A 23261-nucleotide genomic window follows, 5' to 3' on the forward strand; every position below is an offset into this window, starting at 1 on the left:
TGTTGAGCATAGATACAAAGATCCACATTGCCTGCTTCAGGTAGAAATCTTAGTATTAAAGTTTGGCAGAAAAAATTTGAAGTATAGATGTCCATTATCTCAGTAGTGATTAATGTTTCTTCCTTCTGATGCAGGGGTCTGTCTTCCAGACTTCTTGTCCTGTTTCTCATAGGCATTTGTTTCATTATGGGATTGAGTTTTGATTTAGTAGTCCAGAGTATTGCAGATGAGTGATGCTGTCTGGGTCTGGCAAAAATCAAAGATGTTATTGGCAAACATCTGTGTGAATTTTGTAGTATGGAGCCTTTAATGTTTAATGCATTAATAGATATAATTTACTGTCAGAATTTTTGAACTGGACGAAAACTTTACACTAGCTGTGGACAATTTTTTTTTTTTCCAGTAAAAGTCTTAACTTTTAAACACAGATGATGAAAAGTAATACTGAGTGTACTGTGTCACATGCCCAGAGCTGCGGAGACCTGATCATAAATCCTACTGTTGAGATAGAGAGAAAATATGCAGAGAGTTATTGAAGGCAGAAGTCATCTGTCAAGCACAAGCTTCCTCTGAAGGTTATTTAATTAGAGGAGTTACTAAGTAATTTTTCAGACTTCTGGGACTTATTCCATCTCTTTGTGTTCAAAGATGACCTCTTTGAAAGAGGTATAAGGAAATGGTTTCCTTGTTTTTCAGTGCCTTGCTTTCTGAATCTGAAGATTAACCTTTTTCCCTTTTAAAACAAAAAGTTGTGATTTTAAAATCAGTCTTACTTTTTCTTTTCTTATTATATTCTTAGAGACCAAAGCAATGCTCTTGCATTCTACAGCAAAGTTCCAAGACACAGCAACTTTAATTCCTTTGTCTCAGTCTATCTTCACTTTCCTTATATGACTGTGGTAACCTTCCATTATGGCTGAGAAAATATAAGTGTGATGTTGTGTTGCTTTATTGCATTGTAGCCCTACAGATCTCATACAGCAAAACATTCAACTTGTTAGCTGTATCTTGCTCTTTTTTTCTTTCTTTTTCCTTAATGCAAGAGAGTTTTCTTGGTTTAACAATTTGTGTTGTTGTGGTATAATAGTCACCTTTCCCCTTTGCTAGCAAACTGTGGATGTGAGCTACAGCAGTTTGGTTTTAGATGTAATTGCATTTCTGATGTCCTTTTGATCTCAGTTATGTTTGCAAGTTTAAATATTTGTAAACCAAAATTAAGTGAAGAGGGTTTAGTTCCAATTGCTTTCTGTTTCTGCTCTCTGTGCTTCAAGATGCATGTACAAGTTATGGGAATTTTTTTCTTCTGTTCTTCCTTTCTGCTGCATCTGGTTCTTGTATTGCTGGTGAGCAATTTTCTTACTGCTTCATTCAGATCTATATAGGGGGAGATTTGGGTTGTTGGAATACTTCAGTATACTTAAGTTTTTGGATGCATTCATATTGAGTTCTGCTTATTTATTTAATACTTCACTTTTCTTTCAAATATTTAACTTCAGTTTCCTGGACTTCCAGAAAATGAGACTTTCTCGTATAACTAAATATGAAAACAAAATTTTGCTTTCTGTGCTTTCCCCTTTCTTCCTGTGCAGAAGCTTTTTTTTTCTTTTCTTTTTTTCTTCAGAGAGCTAAGAGCAAGCAGTGATGAGTTTGAATTCAAAGAGGATTAGGGGTAGGACTTTAAAATACAGGCTAATTCATCAGACATTTCTAATACTGTAGAATTAACAAGAGGTGGCATTAAATCATGCCTGAGCATTTGTTGAGTAATTGCCTTCTTTCAAGAAGAAAAATTTGTAGTGGTTTTGAGTGATGGGTGGTTTAATGTTGCAACTAAACTTGTAATACTTTACTTGTAATGGGAACACCCCTTTCAGCACTTTTCCCCCTGCTACCCTAGCTGGGAATGCTTCCCTTGCATCCAGTACCTCAGATAATTTAGTGCTTGGTCCTGTGGTTTAAAAAAATCCCACCCAGCGAAATGATACATCCATATCCTCCCCAGCTCACTGTCAAGTCAGCCAAATGAGTTGGATCACCTGGTCTGCCACACCAGTGTGTATAAAGGGAGAAGTGGGGACAGTCCACGAGTTCAAGATGGAGACGTGGTGAGATGTGAACAGCCCCTGTCAACAGCAGCTGGACTGTACAGCAGCTGTCTTGTCGGAGTAAGCAGCATCAGCTCCATGCTTGCTTTGCAAAGCATTGCACCAGTTTAAGATGATGATGTCCTTCTGGTTTCTTCCCCTTGTTGGACTAGTTGTTCCATGGGCTCTTTCATCTGCTTTAAGTAGAATCAACTGGGATTGTTAAACAGGAATCTAATCTCAATAATTTTTTGAATGACTAATAAGGCCTCTGTATCCCTTGGATCTGACTTGGGGCCTGTGTACTCGTATTAAGCTACGTAATGTTCAGGTTTCACATCTTGGAAAGCACTCAAGTGAGAAAATGAATAGGCACAGTAATTCTCAAACAAGAGCTGGGGAGTTTGAAAGAAGCACAGTGGGCAGATACTGTTTGTGTATCAAGCCATGCCCTGTTTGGAAGTAGTTGCCACTTCTTCAACCTTTTCCCATTCCAGAAATGGATCAATTAAAAAACCCAGGACAAACAAAAAAAAATATTACTTGCAAGCATTAGAAGGTATGGGATAAGCATGCTAAAATTATTGCTACTGCCTAGGTATGTGCCTCAAAACACCTTTTAACTCACACCAGATAAGACGACAAAATGTTCCTTAGAGGTGAATATACCTCTGCACCTGAATATAAGGTGCTTATACCTAAGATGCTTTTAACAAGTTGCAAATGGTAAGGTTTTGTTTCCAAGTTCTTCTTTTTTGCTGTTGAAGTTTTGGGGTTGCTTTTTTTTTTTTGCTTGCTTATCTATAACAAATCAGATCAATCAGCCTGTTTTGATTGATGATGATTTATGATTAATATATTCTTGGATTTTTTTTTCCCAATCTGGCACAACTAAAAGAGCAACTTAAAAGCTATTGGTGCTGAGTGTGCACTTACTTGTATAAATCACGTAACTGTGTCTGCACTGACAGATACTGATGGAATAGAAGGCTGTTTTCAACATTATTAAAAAAACCCACATGAACTAACTTTTGAAAGAAATGTCTTTTGTCACCATCAATCTTTCCTTTTGGAAACTTAAACTGGGTGATAATAGCCTTAGGTGTTACCCTGAATTTAAATAATCACTGCAAATGTTTTGTGATGTTTTATTTTCATAGTCTGTGGCAGGTAGTGCAGACAGTGAGATTTTTTTTTGAGGCATGATGAATTTAACAGGAAACACTGGATACTGTTTGTGACCTGCTGCCATCTTTAGAGACGCTAATTCCTTGCTTTCAAAGCTACTGGTGCACTTGAGATTATACCCTTCTATCAGTACCAGTACCCTTGTATGTTTCTCCTACACTTCCCCCTTGCCCTGCCATTGCCATCTATCCTTGTACATTTATGCAGCATCATGAATCATGAGGATTGAGTGACCTTAGAAAAAACAGTGAAACATTTTCGTGGCTCCTCTGCAGTGTTTTTGTCCATTCACATTCTGTCTGGTGTATGAGACCTTCCCCTCACTTCTGCTGTTTCTGTGGAGAGGTGAAAATCAAGCCAGAGAGAGATCCATTTTGCTTTCTGGTGTTTGGGCACTTCACAGCAGGTGCTGATTCTGCTTCTGTCTGTGGTGGCCTCTGTGGAAATCTTTGGTTGGCAGGGCTTCTTTCAACATGGAAGACTTAGATAGAAGTAGCCTTTAGCAAGAAGATGTGTTCTTACCCGCACTCTGTGTGGGGGTGTGTGTCATTGCATTGTACTGACTGTCAGTCTGACAATCACTTTAGATCTAACAGTGTTTTTTCACTGTAGAGCTGATGGAATTCAAAGGGGTGTTGTAGTTTCTGGGGTTTGTGAGTTTTTTGTTTCCTCTTTCTGGTGGTATACTAGATTGCCAATTTTGTGAGGCAAGTAATGTTTAATTCTCTGCTTTACTGGTAGGTGATAAGGTTGTCCACTTAGTTTTGACATTTATCACTAGAGTGGATGAAGTCTCTAGGCAAAAGGGAACATGGTTTATTAGAGGTCACCTGGAGCAGGGTACCAGAATTCTCTCTAAGCTGTAAAAGTGTTGAGGGTTTGGGGTTATTTTTAATGTCTTTAGGATCACATTATGATGACAGGTACTTACAGAAAAATTAATTTTTTTGTAAAATACTGAAATACAGCCTAAAACTGTGTAGGATTTGTGGGCTCATAAATTAATCCCTTGTATATTATACCAGTGTGGGTATTTGGGGGATAAGTCATGCTGCTACTTTTAGGGAACTAATGAAAATTTACAGATAATCTTAAATATATTTGCATGCAAATCTTCATATTTAATAGCTGATCTATACTTAAACGCTTACTTCTTGAATAGCCTGACCTGCCCTACCTGGGGTTTTCTGTTGCTGCTTGGCTTTTGTCAGTTTAGGTCTATTGTGCCCAGAAATGAAGTTGAACCAGAACTTCCAGTTGATCCCAATTACTGTACAAATAAGTCTTCAACTGCAAAGACCTTCCTCAGAGAATATATGTACTTGTTTTCCAGAAACTTCAGATCAAGCATTATTTTTGTTTAATCCATTCTAGGTTTAGAAAATGTCACATTTTATAGTTGTTTTAGTACTTCAGGTAGTGCCTTTAAGCTCCAAAATATGTACTTTGCGCTAAGTAAAGGTAACATTTACAGAGATGGTAGGACACTAAGGCATTTAATTTTGTCTAGAGAGTACACCTTATAGTAATTGCCATTTTCAAAATGTTTTTAGTGTATTCACTGAGAGTATATCTAAACACATTTCCTATGCATGGAGCCATCAAGGTATAATCCTGATGCTTTTCCCTGCTTTTTTTGAGAATTTAAAATTGTCTTCTTATGAGGGCTGTGTGTGTTCACCCTGATGGAAGCTTCTATTTTTGTTTTGAGTACTTAAACATACAAAAGGAATGTACCTTTGACAGCAATTTACTTACACTGAGTAAAGGAGTGAGAATGAAATTAAATCATGTTTGCTGTAATAATTTTGGGCACCAACAGTGATAATCAAACATTGCAAAGTATATAGTTTTTTAGTGTTTTTCGTATTTATTTATGCTTCACTTCCTGGTGTGCTTGGAAATGTCTGGTTTAGTATGCTGAGCAGGTTGGCAGTCAAAGGAAGTTAGCATTTGTTTATGGGTTTTTTCCTGCTTGTCTTTTCTGTAAGAAGCGGCATTCCAGGCATTTTCAGAGGATACTTTTTCTCTGTTTTGTACAAAAGGTTTTTGCTGAGAAGGGAAGAAGTGAGTGCCCCATAATGTAATTACATTAAATTGCTAGAGTGCTTGCCTGGCACACAGGAAAGCTGGATTCATTTACTGCAGCAAGAGGGACTGGAGTCATGTTTCTGGAGATGCCTTAGGAAGGAGGCAGTGAGTGAGTGCTGGGTCAGAAAGCAAGTCGAGCTGGATGCTGGACTCTGCTGAACATCTTCCTGAATTGGAAGGAACTGGTGCTTCAGGGCTTACTTAGCCAATGTGATAGCCAATTAAAAGATTGTAAACTGAATTGGGGTGGGGGGAAGAGGCACATATTAAGTACAGGAGGAGATACTAAGCAGTGGCAAAGAAGCTTGGGCTTTGGCTTTGTCAGTGTCTTAGTCAGCTGTCTGATTCTCCTTGGCTTTGAGTCCTTTTCTTCAGTAACTAAGCTTTGTGAGGAGCCTTTATGCTTGGTTTAGGGATGTAAACTTCAGCAGGCATTAAACTGTTGTAATGCCAAGTGCTGCTCCACGCAACATGGAAGTGCTTCTGAGTGTCTGGTCCCAAGTACATTGTCAGAACAGAAGTGTATGAAGTCCTGAGAGGAGCTGTCTTGCAGTGAGAGCACCCCTTCCAAAATGATCACTTCATTTGACTGATCTGTACTGCTGGATGCAGCACAGCCTTGTATTAGGCCAGCTGGATTAAATGAGGCTCTTTGAAGATGCTGCCAGTATATGCTTTTCTCTTGGAAAATCACTAGTAGAGGAAAATGTGTCTGCAGTAGTCCTTGCCTAAAAACAAGTTCTGAAATGGATATTAAGTCTTAATATGTTATTTTGTTCAACAAGGATACATTTCTCAATTATTTTCTCTGAATGTCCACCGGCCCAGGTAGCACATAACTCCCAGCCATCTCCTGTGCCCAAATGTTGTATGATGTTCATCATCTAGATTGCCTGTGAGAGGAATGGCTGGTATTGGGGACACAGTCAGCTCCCACTTGAGGTATTTCCAACCTCAAGAGCTTTTCAGAGATCTGTGTTGACTTGCTACTTGTAAGGTCTGTGTGATATCTTAATGTATCTAAGGATGTTTCATGTTGTTAAGTTGTTCTCTTGATAGGAAGCCACTGTGGTGTTGAAATCTCTGCTATACTGAGATCTAGTTCGTAGCAGTTAAATGTCAAATCCGTGATACTTGAAACTATAATTAAAAGGAAGAAATGTATTGTGAGACAAAAATAGGAAAAACAGTAGTGGTTTTAAGTGTGGTTTTAATTTTTTTTTAATAGAAGCAATACCTAGGGACTTGGAACAGTTTAAAATTGGTTTTGATGCCAAATGAAATAACTGACAAAAAATTGTGTTGCAATGCTTGTAAGGAATATAATATTCAATGCATACAAATATACCAAAACTAGAAGGGTAAGTGGTCTGGAAGATTCAAGTAATGGTAATGAAATTATCCTCTAATGTACATGTGTGTATAATTACAGCTTTCTAAACTCAAATTGAGTACTCTTAAATTTCTCATGGAATACGATGTCTTGTTGTATATATGTAGAAATGCTATAAAAATGTTTGAATCCTGCTTTGAATTTGAACTACCTCATTGTTTCCCTGCAGCAGAGCAGCTGCAAATGTGTAACTAATAATTTCCTGAAACAATTTTTTTGAGTTCAGTTCTCAGAAGTGGGGTTTGATGTTGCATTTTCAACATATTTCAAATTCAGTCTCTCAGGTAGTCTTAATGGAGTGAGTGAGTTGAGCAGGAAAAGAAAAGTGAGCAGTAATAGCAAGGTTTGTCAGTAGATGGGGGCTTTCTGAGGCATGGAGACCTTATAGTATCCTGAAAGAAAAAGTTGCTGCACTTCAGTGATTAATCAGCCTAAAAAAACATCCACCTCACCCTTAGTTTACTCAATTTACCATAACGAATTGTGCAAGGTCATTGCTGCAAGGAATGTTTTAACAAAATGTTAAGTAAATGTACGTCGCTTAGTTTCAGAGCTTTGGGAATAACAAAGGTATTTAGATAATTGAATTTAAAAATTACATTTAATGTACATTTATTTGTTATGTTTAAAATATTACTGCAGTATTGTTGTAATATTGCCCAACAAATGGACTTGAAAGGTTGCAATTTTGTTTCTTTGCATGTCTTCTAGTACTGATTCAGAAATTAGTGGGAAGGAGTGGCATGATGTGTGAAATTAATATATGCCAAATCCCTGCAACACATGCATTTTAGCTGGCGTGCGCTTAATATCTTGTTGATATGTCCTGGCCTAAGAAAATAACTGCATGAACAATGACCACAAAGGTTTTATTATAGTGGTGTTCTGTGTAAATCTAATGAGTGGTTAATGTCTCTGGTATTTGGCAGCTACCTTTTTGTTTTCAATAACCTTAAAATGGTTTTCCATGTGCATTTGCATACTCAGTTGTAGCCTGATATTGCTGGCTCTTTTTAAGACTGTCAGGAAAATATTATTGTAAAGTATTAACAGTATTTTAATATAGAAAAATACAGTAGCCTTTTCAGTTTTTATTCATGAAATCTCCCTCTTGTGCTCTCACGATTAAAGAGCTGTGCCTCCTCTTAAGCAGTTTAAGTTGCTTTCAATCTTCCCTTAAGCTTAGCTTTCTGTATGAATGAATTTTGTCAGTGCCAGCATTGTTGTCTTCTGCCAAGAAGATTACTCCTCAAAAGCAAGTGGCTTTTTAAGGTCACATTAGAAGCTGAGATTTTGTTTCACTCTAAGCAAGATGAAAAAGCTTAGAGCATTATGGTGTAGCCATCGCCACTCTCTGTGGTGATGGCAACATCATAATGCCATTTGACCATATGGCTGATTCCTGTATAGCACCAAATTAACATGCTGAAGCAATGTGCAGTCAGAGATGTAAAGAAACTGGTAGTATTCATGCCTATGGTTTTACAAACTGCTTTTATCTCTTTTTGTGCTCTCAAGTTCTTGCTAAAGGGTATAACATTGTTTGCGCCTGAAAGGTAGGGGTTTCCCACTTGTACTTTCCAAATTCTTAATTGAGTGAAAGTTAGTGCTTACAATGGAATATCAGTTTTAGCTGACTCGCTGATTTTAGAGAAGAAAACTGCCACAAAGTCCTAATCCAGGGCGCAAAGTTCAAGGTTAATATCCCTTAATGCTCCATTCTGCCCCATCACAATACTGTTTTATAAGGAGTCCTAGGAGGCAAGTTGAACATCCAACAATATGCAGTGTGGCAACTTCCATCCCGGCAGCTTGGCTCACCTCAGAATGTCTGAAGGCTGTACCAAGTAGTTTCCTGAAAGTGTCAAATTTGTAAGAATTCAAAATGGCATTTGACCGTAAGATTTCTGCATCTAACTTTGCCTTTGGTAGTTTATGTTTATTTTATAAAAGTACGAAACACAACAGCAATAAAATCCAAAGTGAAAGAACTTGATAAATAATTATGCTCAATGGCGTGTGTCCTTAGCTAGAAGGATTAATGGGAAGGCAAAGTTTTACCCTAAAGACTTAAAGGGAGGGGGACAATGAGGAAGCACTCGATAGTTTTTGTTTTGTTTAATTACAGGAGAAACCCTTGCATTATTGTTTTGATTGTTTAGCAGATGTTTTGCATTTATTTTTTAACTTACGTATTTTTTAGACTCATTACAGTCATCTGGAATAGTGAAGAGCTTCATTGAATTTTGCAGCTACAGTTGATACTTCGACTTAAGTGTTTCTGTAGTGTTTTTAAAATGGTGCACAAAGCCAAATTTCACAAACTAGTGAAATACAACTTTCTCAAAATGCAGAAAGCATCTGTTTCACTTGTGCTGGTGGGACTCATTGCACAGTGACACATAACTTCTCTCATCAGTGTGAGTCAAACATTTTCTTGAAATGTATTGTGTGGCTTTGGGAGAGAGTGTTTTTGTGTTGGTGTGGGGTTTTTTTGTTATTTTTATTGTTGTTGTCCTAAATCTTTCTTTAAGCAAAGGTATCAATCGACCTCCACAAGGCCCAGTAGCCAAAAGCATGTACCAATATGGTCATATGTAGTATAAGACCCTGGTCAAATTCCTTCTCTCCAGGATCCTTGATGCATGATGCTATGAAAAGCATGCATTGGTAGCATTCATTTTTAAACTGATTTATAAAACCCTGTATTTCTCAGGGGGGAAAAAAGCATCTGTATTTAGTTTTAATTTTCAGTATTTTAGAAATCTGTTGCCTTTTTTCAACATATTTCTAAATATTAGTGCCCACTTAGCACTTAGATGCTTAAGCAGAATTTACATTGGAAAGTTCTGAGATGTCTGGGGACAAGCTGAAATGGTATAATTTGTGGTCAAAATGTTCCCCAGCATAAGTTTGGCCTGTTCCAACTACTTACTATTCCATCAAAGAACTCCCAGCTGTGGCTTAGAAGCTGGGACGGCAGAGACATTTTCCAGTATGCACTTCATAAACCAGCACCCTGCTCTGGAGACTGGCAGATTCCTATAAGAGATAAGAACTGTTCTGCACTGCTTGGCTCCAGGGCCTGGTAATGTTTTTAGGTGCACTTACAACACTACAGCTATACTAACCAGTATCTCCTTGCATGTTGTAGTAAAGGTCTTGTCTTTAGCAGGATAGTGCCAATATAACTGGTTTTGTAAACAGGACTCCTTCGGTGCAGATTTAGAAAAGGGAACGGAATTTCTTTTGGCAAGTGTGCAAGAACAACAGAAGCTGATGGCACTTAAATCCTTTGGCTAAGTGTAGTGTGCAAATTGGCATACAGTCCATGCAGTTGCTGGTTCTTTCTTGTTTTAAAGTGAGCCTTTTCTCCACTTCTTCCAAATGCATAATGGGGTAATTCTGACATCATATTTTGTGTTTTTGTGGTAATAAGAATGCAAAAAAGTGGTGGTTGTGGTTTTTTTTTTTCTTTCTCGGTTGAAATGAAAATGAGATTTACAGGTTCAGAATAAATGCTGGAAACTGGGGGAGGGCATTGATGAAACTCTTTGCCCCCTCCCCACCCCCCATCTAAATGGTTATAACATCAATATCTCTGGAATCACAAATCCAGCAGAATTGCCTGTGAAGCCTAGAATAAACTCTGATGAAATTAACTCATGAAAATACTTTGGAAGTATTTTTCCAATAGTAAGGCTGCCATTCTGGAAATAACTGCTAGATAACCTGATTTCTCTTTTCAAATAACTTTCTATTTAGGCTGTTCTTGCTAGAGCAAGGCTTTCTTCAGGTCTTGCTTAACCTTTTTGTCTTTGTAGCTCCTTGGAATATTACTGATTAAAAAAAAGAATTCCATCTTTCCTAATAGATTTCCTTTTTTTTTTTTTCCAAAGAAGAATTTATGCAATTAACTGCAAAAGTCTGTCTCAATCTTTGTTCTGTTTTTCAAGTGATGGAAAAAATAATCATTGTTTCTCTTAAAATCCTTGTTTTCTTGGACCACTCTAAGTTTAAAATCTGGAAAACGTAGTTATTACTGTTTGCTTTGAAGACACAAAACTAAATTAAGATTATTTTAAACATTATGTACTTTTTTCAGGAGGACCCAAATGATATTGACCCCAAAAGGAAAGAAGTGCGTGGCAACGATGGGGACGACAAGGCACAAAGTGTGGAGACACTCCCTCCAGGTATTGCAGTAACATTTGTTAGCCATGAAACATTTATCATTGAAAGCCATAAAACACTGCAGTTGTTCTGATTCTAAAAATTCTTTGTAGTTTGAAAGTGCTAGGATTATTTCAGCAACATGTACTTCTCTGTTCTTACAGCTTCAGCATCCTTAAATCTTACCTGTTTCACTGCTCCTTTGAGTTTAAAACAATAGGGAATGTGGTTCTTTGCTAGTATGCCTGTATTGTCCTTCAATAGGTTTGAGATACTGTAAAAGCCTCTGGTGCAAAAGTAGTCCATTTCTCTCTGTGGATGATGCTGGCAGGCAACAGACAAGTCACCTTGGGATTGTTATTTTGACTGAAGATTCAGCCAAGGTTCATACTTTTTAGATTTTTTTCTAGCTTTTGATTTGGCAGATTTTCATAACTGTGCTGCTGGTGTGCTTTATTTTTTCCTCATACTTGCTCAGTATTTGTCACATGCTGGAAAATGACAGAGCAACGTGATTTTTATTTTGTTTGAGTGAAGTCCTCATGCCTTGAGGATGAGCTAGGAAAATTAAGTGTTACGGAATCTTCATTTCAGGTGAATGCTTTCATAGACTTCTTTTGCTGCTTAACTGTTTCACATCAATGAGATTTCATATATAGCTGCAATTCACATACTAAAGTGTAGAGAAAAATGAAAATTGAATTTGAATATTTTACACAATTGAAGATGTTTAACCTGTGAGAAGGACAGCTACTGATCAGATAGCATCACAGGTTTTGCTTCTCTTCTATTAATCTTCGTTTTTCTTACAAATATATCTTGGCCAAACATTTGAAATAGTGTGAGTTCTTGCAGAAACAACTAACCAAGGCAAGCTTTCTTTTAAGCATATGGGAAATTCCACCCCCAGGAACATGTGAGGTATGATTTTTCTTTTTCAGTCATAAGCTCTCCAGGTACATATAAGCTCTTTGCTATTGACAGCTTTTTTTCTGTATCCTTTGGCCTACCTTATCCCAGCTACTGTCTGGGGAAGGGAAATAGGGCTGGTTATGTATGTATACCTTTTTGGCAAAGTCTTTATTTTGTGTATGTATTGAGAAATAAATCCCAAAAAGCTGAAGAGCCTGGCTTATTTAACTTGGTCTCTGGCCGATCTTTTCAAGTATTTGTTCTGCTTGACAGAACTGTCTACAAATTTTGTTACTGGGGTTAGATGAGCCAATTTTGCAACTTCCAGCTGTTCTTATTTCCCCTTTTTTTGAATGTTTTTGTATTCTGGGCCAAACCTTGCCCGGTGGCCCTAAGTAGCGTGTTTGAGTATTAACAGAAGTGGGAAGTGTCACAGGTTGAAAGGGAGAGCTGTCAGAAGATGGAAGGGTTGAAACTAGAAGTAAGATTGAGTGTAAAGTAGAGCAGGACACGGCTTTTTTCATTTCATATGTCGGTTAGTAGTCTCTTATGGCCTGATGTAACAGACAGGGGAATTGTTACTGCAAAATAGTATCAGAGTCTGGAATCAAGCATCAAAGGCTTCACAGACAGAACTAGACACTCTTAAATCACTATTTTCTTTATTTTCAGTAAATATAGGCAAACTTCTGAATCCTTATGGCAGTGAAGCTCGGTATTCACATTTCTGCAGATTCTTTGCATTGTTTTAAAGTAAAGTCATCAAATTTTAGGAGGACTTTGGTTTGGAACTTTCTTACTTTTCCGCTCAGTTTAGTAGACCTATAATTTAGGTTTCAGCATAATGCAGCAGCATCTTTCAGAACTTCCTGGAATTAAGGAATTCTTTATTATCTTTATATTAAAAATTTTTTTATATGAAGATTGAACTGTTCAGTCAGAGTGTATCCATCCTTTGTCTTTTGGTGACTTTTTGATATGCTGCAAAAGTCTATTTTCTGTTCTGTGAAAATAGTGATATTAGCTCTTGAAAGACCAAGCCTGGATGGTCTGCATGGATAACTAAACCAAAACTGTATAACCAGTTGCCTGTATTGACAGTAGTTCCAGCAGTTACTCAAGCACTTTTTTTGTTAGTTAATGAAGATTTGGAACCCCTTAATGCATGTAAGTAAAAAAAATTGTATTTATCACTTTTTATTTTTAATCATGTTGCTTTTAGGCTGTATTGAGTCAGTAAGAGGGAATGCAAGCTATCTAGAGGATTTCGTATCCATCTATTCCAAGTCTTTGTTGCCTGCTGCTTGATTGCATACAGATTTATCTGCTCTGCTTTTTTCTTGTCTATCTCGCTTCAAGCTGCTGTTACTGTTATCTGACTGACTTCTAATAGATCTGATTCCTACTGCACACAGCTGACAGAGTCTTTTGCTGCAGTCACACCCAGGCATTACCTCCTTCATGGTTCCTGAAGCCAAATTCTCTTCTTCTTTGGGCTGTCACTGCTTTTCACTAAACTTAGCGCTATGAAGTGGTCTCCTTTCTTCTTAAACTTGATTTATTCTTTCCAGACTAGTTTTGCATTTGCTGGTTTTAAAGTCTTGGAAAATGGTAAATGATACATTGTAAAGGATTTATGTCAAGCTCAACTTGGATGGAAACTGGGACAAAAAGAAGCAGCTTCACTGGATTCCATATTTTCCTTGTTTGTGCTCAACTTCTTAGGCTTAGAACAGTTTGTAAAATAAACACATCATGTCAAAACCAAATTTAGTACTGCAGCATAATCTGGTTCCAGGGTCTTAGTTCAGTGAGTGGGGTTTGGTTTTTTACTTTTATGCCTCAATTTTACTCTGGTAGCAAATTCTGCAGTTCACTTAGTGTTGTTTAAAAGACTATTTTATTGTCATCTTAGGTTTCACTATACGTAAATACATTTTCTTGAATTTGAAGTTACCATTTTACCTAACTTAAGTTTGAAATAATGTGGCTGCATTTTCTGATATTCATTGCACCTGACGAAGTCATTGAAATGTAGGAAACTATAAAGCCATCTAACTCCCCGGGAGAAATTCATGCTTCTTTTTGTGTACCCTAGGGAAGCATATAACAAAAATTGTATCTATTATTGGAAAAGGTTTGTTAAACGACTTTAAAATTTAGTTGAAGGTTCAGAAAGGCAAGTATGGGGAGAAATAAGATAGAATTAGGTTGTGAGCTGTAAAACCTGCCTGCAGACACATGGCAGCACAGAGAGGCTTGTGTCTGCGGAGCCCTGGGGGGAGGAGGTGTCACACGGCAGACCCTACGGAGAGGAGCCAGCCGGGAGCTGACAGATGAGTGAGCAGTGAGTGATCATCCCATAGAAGACCATTGAGAAAGTGGCAACACAGGATAGGTCACGCCATGTAAGGAAATACTGTGCCTTAGAAAAGTGTATAAAACCAACTCACTCCTTTGAACAAACGATTCAGATTCCCTCCCGGTCAGGGTCCAAGATTCAATTGCCGACAGGCAAGCCTTTCAGCAAAAGTAAGGCTGGATGGTTTAGTTGGCTTTGGATCAGCCTTTCACTTTCTAGTAGTTAACTTGAACCTTTGTCATGTAAATGTGTGGACAGCCCATGACACATATTGTATTCATAAGGAACACATGTTTAAGAGCAATGTTTGTGACAGCATCACTCATACCACTGACAAGATGTCCTCATGATCTCTTGTGTTTTAGCTGCTCTTTCCAGTGGAAGGAAGGCAACTGGGGGAGTGGTTGTGGCTGGCACTCCTGAAATGAGCATAGCTTTAAAATCCATTCAAAGTCAAGAGTGTTTGAAAGTTGAAAATCTATATAAATGTGTTTAAGTGTACATTATATTTTGTAAAATGTTTACTCTAAAATCACTAAAATCTTTATTTTTAGGCCAGAAAAATGGTGACATTACATGTCCAGTATTTCAGAAAATATTAATCAAGTGTTTCAGATTGAACCTGTATTATAAATTAGAAGCAAGGGTGATGATATAGTTTAGTTACCAAGGAGGTTGCAGAAGCTTTGGGAAATGCTGAGGGAGAGAACTGTATGGGGGAGATGATTTTGTGATTTGTTTCTTCCAGTTTCTTGAATCAAACTGGTCTTGCATTTTGTGTAGTTTTGTCACAAGTGAGGTTTGGTGTAATTTTTCTAAATAACTGTATTGGGGTATTTGTAGCATGTTAGCTGGCTGAGGTGTAAAATTGCTGTGAATTAAGTTCCTGGAAATATTTTGAAGAAAGAACTTGAAAGGCTAAGAAAAGCTTTTGTCAGTCTGTGGGCTACCAACAACAGCTGGCAAGTTTCCTTTTCAGAGTTCTGTCAGTGATGTGAATTTTAAAATCTATATTTCTCCCTCTAGTTATTTTCTTATAGTTTCCCTTCTGGGCTGCTTCAAGAAGTGCCTATTAAATGTTCTGCAGTCTGTTTTTGTTTAACTCTCTAGTTCTGGCTTCTGTGTTGAGTGCATGTATGCGTTTTAACTTCTTTAGGATGATAATTCAGATATAAAAAATAGTTGCTTAGTATTGACTAGCTAACTCTCAAACCAGTAATCCAAAAGCATGGGGCCATCTTTCTTTATTCGCTTGGAAGTTTCTTAAAAACATACAAAAAGACCTCAAACCACCTCCCTCTCAACTTTGCTACTTTTTCCCCTACTATCTGATAACTAAATCACACCTTGGAGTCCAAGTTGCTTTTGTAGATGAGCTCCTTGGATGACGTTGAGATTAGAGGGTGCGTAATCAAGTTGTTGGTATTTGTCTGCTTTAACAAAGAACAGTTATTTTGTTTAATGATAGGAGGTGTTCTTTCATTATCAGAGTCTAGCAGGAGGTAATGTGCTGTAGTTGGTGCGTAGCTTATGGCTAAAAAGCTGTAAATGAATGAGGCCTGCCTTAGTTTCCATGCTGTTCTGGTTGAGAGACAGAGCAAAGGCAAACCTTGGAAAATCTGAGCAACCTGTAACTCTTGTTAACAGCTGGTAGAGTAGTATTCCCTGTATGCATATCAGCTTAATTTAGGATATGCCTGAACTATAATACTCCTCCTGCACTTGGAGTGACATCTCTGCAACCTTCTGCTTACTGCACTTAACTGAAAGTACCTCAAAAACTTCATGTGTTAATTATGAAAACAGTGACTAATAAATCCTCTTGTCTGTAATAAACAGTGACACCAAAAGACAGTTTTTGCTTTGTATCTTTTATTAATGCCAGTGGCATGTTGCTTCACCACAACTTGCTTGGAAGAAATTCTCATACCACACCTGTGTTTAAATGAAGACTGTGTTGCATTAGGACTTGACCTCTGATTTTGAGTTAAATGTGGTATAAAATTGCTAATAGATGGCATAGGTTTGTCTGTCAATAGTAAAAAGAGTCAGTGTTCAACTAGGGGTAAGAACTGGTAGTTTTAAGATACTTGGTAAATATCATACTGTTGTTTTACACCTGAAAATGGTGGGAGTCCTGAAGTTTTGTTCCTAGGGGCTGGATGTTAATCTGCCTTTCTGTGTGAGTGCCACAAGCAGTCGCATAGTAACAGAGTCTGTGTTAAAGAGGGATTAATCTGAATCAGGTCTGGTCATCAAGGAGGTTGCAGTTGGGTAATATTGGAGAGTGACCTAGTGCTCTGCCTACATGAATTTGCTGTTCTATGAGATTAATATTTTCTTGTATTTCTAAAAGGCCTGTTTCTCAAATGGTTTGATTATAACTGGCTGTGTTATTATTTACATAATGAGATAAATTAAATTATAATGTCTTTGAAGTCTGGACTGGATCTTTAGAAAACTTTTTAGCCAGATGATGTGATATTTTACTGCCTGTTGACCTGTGGATGTTTGGTTTTTTTTAAAAATGGCAATTTTGGTAGGTGGAGTTAAAAAACCCCAACACATAAAGTGGACAAGATGAAACATTGTCTGGTGATTACTTGCATAAACTGAGATCTATTGTTCAGTTTGATACTAATTTGCAGTATGTTCTAGACAAATTTAATATGCAGAAGTGAGTTTTGATGTTACACTGTTAACAATACTGTTGAAGTTTAATTACTTAATTAAATATTTCATCAATTGTGATTGGATTACTGAATGCTGTTCCTTAAATCATGAATATTAAACCAGATATTTTTCTGTTTTTCAACTGTAGGAAAAGTTCGGTGGCAAGACTTTGATCAAGACGCCTACGTTGGCGCTACCGTGGTGCGATCCGGTCAGGATCCATATGCACGGAATAAGTTCAATCAGGTGGAAAGTGACAAACTGCGAATGGACCGAAGCATTCCTGACACTAGGCATGATCAGTAAGTGCCAAACTGAGCCATGTTGGCTTGGATTAGGCTTCTGTATTTATTGCTTTTGAGCTGCTTTTTCTGAAGCAGGAATTCTCCAGCTTTAGAAAGGACAGTAACAGTAAACTCACTGATCCTTGAACAGTGGTTTAAAGAACAATAAACCTTATTCAAGTTTTCTGTTCCCATTACTTCCATCAGTGTGTGTTATATATCCAAACTGGTGCTGCATTTCAGTCTCTTTTTGTTCCTGTTTATCTGATGGCATTTCTTGTTTCCTACATTTGTGAGTCTCTCTCACAGTGAGGATGATCAAACAGTGGAGCAGGTTGCCCAGAGAGGATGTGAAGTTTCCATACTTAAGGATATTCAAAGCCCAATGCACAGCCGGCTGTAGTGGGCCCTGCTTTGAGGGAATTTGGGCTCAGAGATCTCCAGGGCCACTTTGGATCTCAGTCACTTTGTGATTGTTTGTATGTGATGATTGTCAACTCTAAATCTAAAGGAATCAATTTATGCACACCCTGGTAAACATAGGATGGAATTATACTTCAAGCTGCTTGTGTAGTTTCAGGAAACAGTACACTTCACAGTAAGGAAGGATATTATTTGCTACTGGTTAGAGAAGACCTTCATTTTCAAAAGGATTTAATAACTTGCACAAGTCTTGCTTAAAAAGAAAATGCTCATTAGGGCTTTGTAACTTAAAAATACAAAACCAAGTTTGATTTGGTTTTAAAAACTAGGGAAGCCAGTCTTGAAACATAAAATTAGCCAACCATGTGTAGTTAATTTGCCTAACTAATTCTTCAGTTAGGATGAATGTACATTCACAGTTTTGTAAGTAGAAGAAGCTGGAAAAGAAACTGGAAGAGGAGAGAGAAAAGGAAGGCTCCTGTTTTTCTCCCATAAAGCTCTTTAATCAGAAACGGCATAGTGAAGAAAATTTGTATAAAAACTCACTGTCATTTTTGAAATCCCTTGTATAATAGCATGGGTTTACGTTTCTTTACGCAAAGTATTTGTAGATGGAGTAAAGCAAGTAATTTGTTGTTAATTGAATGTCAAAGGAGGAAGAATCTGGTGTTTTGCTTGTTAACAAGAAAGCAGTGAAAAGCATAATGCCTGTGGTGTTGTACTGAGAAGTTTAAAATTACTTTTGAATTTTCTTCATAGCATATACTTTTTTTTCCCCACAAGAAATCTAACTTTTCAGATCAGATATTCTTTTCCATGAGATCAAACTCAGCTACCAACTTTTAGAACTTTCTGTGATTCAGATATGCTGAATTTGGAATTTTTTAGATACCTAATAACCGGGGGGGGGGGGGGGGGGGGGGGGGGAGAGGAGGGTAGATGTGTCTAACAGACAAAGGCTGTTCTTTGAGAATAACTTAAATGAGACATGTCTGGAGATAAATTATATTACCATGGCCATGTTTCTTTTAACTGTTAGTCTTGTGATTATATGCTGACTTGCTTAAGTGTTTTCACTAAATGGAGATGGAAAAGAACCCAGAGAGAGAGATGTTTCTGGGGAAGGACTATATCTGAGCTGGGATTATTCTTAGACTTTGCCATGGAACAGATTTAAGTGCCCATCAGTCTGTGAATAGTCATCTTTTAAAGAAAAAAACCAACCAAACAGAAAAACAAACTGAAGCAATCATTCTTACAAGCTGTCTTTAATGAGTTCTCTGCCATGTTACATTTAATTTTCCTTCTGTTTTGGGAAGAACTTTCACTGCAGAAGCTGAAAAAGCTGCATGAAATTATTTGTTTGGGAGCTGTGCAATGAAAAGAACAAAAGCAATAGCCATAGGAAGAAGAATATCTGAGCATGTGACACTTGGAAGCGTGTTAGTTGCTAATCAAATTGGAGACAACTGGGTTGAGATTTAATATCTCTTGTGGAGCTGTTGCAATCTTAAGGAAAGAAAACTGGATGAGGAAATACTTTGTTTCTTCTTAAGTAACTTGTTATTAATTGTATTGATGTGCCTAAGAGTCTGTTTGTCTTTAAAGAAATTACATAGCAATATTTTTTAATTGCTGAAATTGTCTAGACTGTTTAGAAGCAGTTTATCAGGATTCTGCATTAGATATGTAGATGTGTGTAATTACACGTCTCTTAATACTCTATCGTTTAGTCTTTTTTTACATCATGCAAACTTTTACTAACATGAAGACCAAAGACTTCCACTTGCTTTTTGTGGAAAAAACTGGACTGGTACTGCCAGCAGTACCAGAAAACACTTTTGGTTCACCTGTTTTAGCTGCTTGCCTTTGTTTTAAGCAAAAGGAAGAAGGGAGAAACATAAGCAGAGAGAACTCTGAGCAGGAACATGGATTCTCACTCCAGCTGATGCTTCCAACTACTGCTTTCAACAAGTCTGAGAAACCTCTGGGTTTCCTTTCATTTCATGGTAGATTTTGGAGATCCAGAACGTGACAAGTGAGTGTCACAGTTGTAATAGGAAACTCAAAGAGCTGTCTTCCTGTCAGTGTAAAACAGTTTCTCAAGTGGGATGAAGGATGAAATACGCCATGTTTTTTGTGGATCAGTGTTCCCCATTTATGCTTTGGACCAGTGATTTCTGATCACATCTCCTAATTGATGTGTTGTAATGGTTTTTAAGAATTACTGTTAAGTACTATAGCTGCACTAAGCTGTGTTTTCTTTCTCATTTGGCACCTATTAGGAGTTTCTGACCTCACACTCAAGTTTTATTCTTAAGTAGAGAGGAAACAAACTTTCTTGTGTCTTTGGTACCTGTTGAAGTGAATGTTCTTCTTGCACTAGTTAAAATGTGTATTTCTGTCAAAAAGTGGTTTCAAACAAATCATAGAGGTTTTGGGAAAAATTGTTAATTAAATGAACTAGTCCAAATCTCTGGGGGAAAGGATGTACTGATTTTAATGACCTATGCTAAACATTGAAGGTCTCGATTGAAGTTTGCAGTTCAGGTTCTATCTTCACTAAATGTATTTTCTTATTCTGCATGTAAAAATTGAAGTGCTGCATCTTGAGGAGACAAAGTTTAATCTCCATGCCAAAAATAATGACACTGTTTCTTTGTTTTGAATTTAAACTGTGGCCCTGTTGACACAGCAGAATAGGAGGAAGAGTGATGATACTGAGTCAGTCAAAGCGGGGATTTATGAAGAGCTGAAAACAGTAATACTTGGTGAAACATTCCTCCAGTTTTATTTGGAAATCTAGAAGTCTTATTTCTCCCTCAGAAATATACAGTAGTGCTCTTCAGTTTTCTTAAAACTGAGAGGCTTCATTGCCTTGAGTAATTCCCCCAATATATACTCTGGCTCAAGTGCTCTCTTTTGCAAATAGATCAATATAAGTTTAAAGTGACTTTTTAATTATTCTAATGCAAGTGCTTCATGGGATAAATGCGTGCACAGTAGCCCTGTCCACTGTGAGTAATTTGAAAGTTAGCAGAATAAAGAATATCTTCTTTGGCACTGCAGGCTTTGGAGTATAATAATTGCATGTCTTTTAGCTGTCTAGATGAGTTGCCAGAAGCTCATGCTGGAGAAGCTGCTCTTTGTTTTTCAGGAATGCATCGGCATTTGAGATTTATGCATTCCACGCTGGGCGCTAGTGACAAAGCCATCTTGTATGCCCACCGCAAAGCCAGAGATGGCCCTGCTAATCTGACACAGCAGTTGTAGGCTTGGCATAGACTCTGTTTTTGTTCAGAGCCTAGTGAGGTCACTGCAGCATGATAATGTTTTGTTTCATGCAGGCACTAATGTGTGTGGCACTATGGGTGTGTTGTATCAAAAACACCACAGGTTTTTGGGATTTTGTAGGGTGGGCAAGGGCAAGAAGCACATTGCTGCTTGCTCTCTGATTCCAGGAGGTTAAAGGTTGCATGGTTTATGGTGCATGTTGCAGATGTTTAATCAGGTTAAAGATTAGAGTGGGCTTTTATACAGGCAGAGGCCTAGTTTTAGAAGCGTGGGTGGCAAACTTCTCTTAAAAACTAGTCGGGTTAACACTGCACAGAGTACAGAAATTGAATTGCTGAAATAAGTGCTGAAATCAATTGCTGAATTTGCTACAGGTGTATGCTAGCTGGGTTTATTCCCTCTGAAGACAACTAGGTCTGTTAAAACTCTACCCTTAATTAAAAGATATGGAAGAAATACATCACTGGTGTGTGTCCCTGCACAAATGACAATCACTATCATGACTTATCACACTGTAATGCTTTTGGCATAAACTCAATATACATTGTTTTCTAGTACTGTTAGTTTCTAATACAATGAGAGCAGTATCTTTTTTGGGTTTATTTTATTGGATTAAATAGCTTAACTGTATGTAGTCCTGAAGGAAGCATTTTGGGATTGCCTTCTTTTTGCTTATTATATTAATCTCAGATTTCTAGAGGTGATGAGAAATGAGTTGACATAGATGGAATATTTCATTATCTTTATCGTTTAGAAAGATATGGTTCTGTGTTTAGTTGGCTCAGCATTGTCACAGCTAGCTCTGTTTTTCGAATTCTGAATGTTATGAGCCTAACAGGTTCTCATTAGAATAGAAAACTAGTGTTCTCTATGTACAAGTCCAGGATGTTACAGGAGCTTTAAAAGTAAAGGGAGAAGTGGACACGTGCTCTTCTAAAGAAGAAACACCTGGTAGCCTGTGAACATGTGCGTTTTTGTTGAAAATATGCTTATTTCCTTATATGTATTGAATGCTTTTAGTGTAAAAGGGCTCTGGTTTCATATTCAACTGCACAAAAGACATTTGACATAGTGCAATGATGATGGTCTGGTAACTTTTTTGAACCTGCCCGTGTCTGCCACTGACTTTTTAGGCTTTTGTGTGCTAAGAGAGCTACCAAAAGTGTCAAAAGGCACGTTGATTACATTCTCACTTGAAAACAAGGTATTTCATTCTTCCTAGTCTATGAGTTTAATAGATAAATACTTTGCAATGAAGGCCTGAGATGTAAAAATTGCATTGAAATTGATGACAAGGTATTATTTCTTTCAGGTGTCAACGGAAACAATGGCGGATAGATTTGCCAGCCACTAGTGTGGTGATCACCTTTCATAACGAGGCAAGATCTGCTTTGCTTCGAACTGTTGTCAGGTATGCATAAGAGAGCCTAATTTTTCTCTAAAGGCCATTTCTGTCAGATAACAGCTTATGATAAGAAAGGGAAGTAACAACCCATTATGTTCTTCTGAGCTATTTGCAGAGGAAAAGATGAGTCTTAATTTCATTGAGATCTTCAGTTCTTACATTCTGAAATAGTGATGTTAAACAAAATTGCTCACCTTAACTAGAATGCATGAAGTGTGGGACCAATTGCCACATGATGTCTGGAAGATAGCCATTTCAAGAAAAAGTCAAGGTAGATGGATTCCCAGGTGATATTTGACTTAAAGATATCTGCAAAAGTTCCATGTTAGATATTTCTAATGCACTGATTTCTGGAAGCTGGAATAGTGGGTGTGGGGGAGGCAGGGAGGAAGGAGCACACAAAATTATACATGTGCCTCTTCATGCTTTCTGTAAGAACATGCCAACAGCTGTTGTTGAAAGTAACATCCTGGGCTAGGTTCTACTGCAGCTTAACGAAGTAACTGCTTTTATGACATCATTATGGAAAATTAATACTGCTTGAATGCTTTTGTTTTGGTCTGTTTCAGTGTCCTTAAAAAAAGTCCATCACATCTTATTAAGGAAATCATACTGGTGGATGACTACAGTAATGATCGTAAGTACTTTTACAGGGTCCTACCTTACTGTGCTTATTCTGGTAAGATTTCCTGTAGATGCTGATAGGTGACTCAGTTGAGACTAGGACACACAAATAGGAGTTTGAAGACACTCAGCCAAAACCAGATTTTTAACTCTTCCGTATCTGTCATTGTGGAAAAGTGAAGTTTCTATAAATATTTCAGGTATATCTTATTATTTCCTGTTAGCTGAAGGACTAGAGTGTATCTTTTAAAAGAGCCTTTTTATAGTGTGTTATCTTAAGTAAAAATAAAACCCATGGTGCTTGCAACAAATATTTTTGTAGTGCTGTTTTAAATGAATGCCTGTCTCCATCAGT

The 23261-nt window shown here is 37.5% G+C and overlaps 1 protein-coding gene across 1 annotated transcript in view; it reads left to right on the forward strand.

Annotated features, from left to right (window-relative positions):
• The window catches only part of GALNT2 (polypeptide N-acetylgalactosaminyltransferase 2), a 95260-nt gene that overhangs the window by 39487 nt on the left and 32512 nt on the right, over positions 1-23261 (forward strand). Inside the window, exons 2-5 of the mRNA XM_032102333.1 lie at positions 10862-10952; positions 17025-17178; positions 22190-22288; positions 22852-22919. Of these exons, the coding sequence (XP_031958224.1) occupies positions 10862-10952; positions 17025-17178; positions 22190-22288; positions 22852-22919 (412 nt within the window). The remainder of the gene's footprint in view (positions 1-10861; positions 10953-17024; positions 17179-22189; positions 22289-22851; positions 22920-23261) is intronic.

The sequence above is a fragment of the Corvus moneduloides genome, chromosome 3 (assembly GCF_009650955.1).
Source record: "Corvus moneduloides isolate bCorMon1 chromosome 3, bCorMon1.pri, whole genome shotgun sequence".
NCBI classification, from domain to species: Eukaryota; Metazoa; Chordata; class Aves; order Passeriformes; family Corvidae; genus Corvus; species Corvus moneduloides.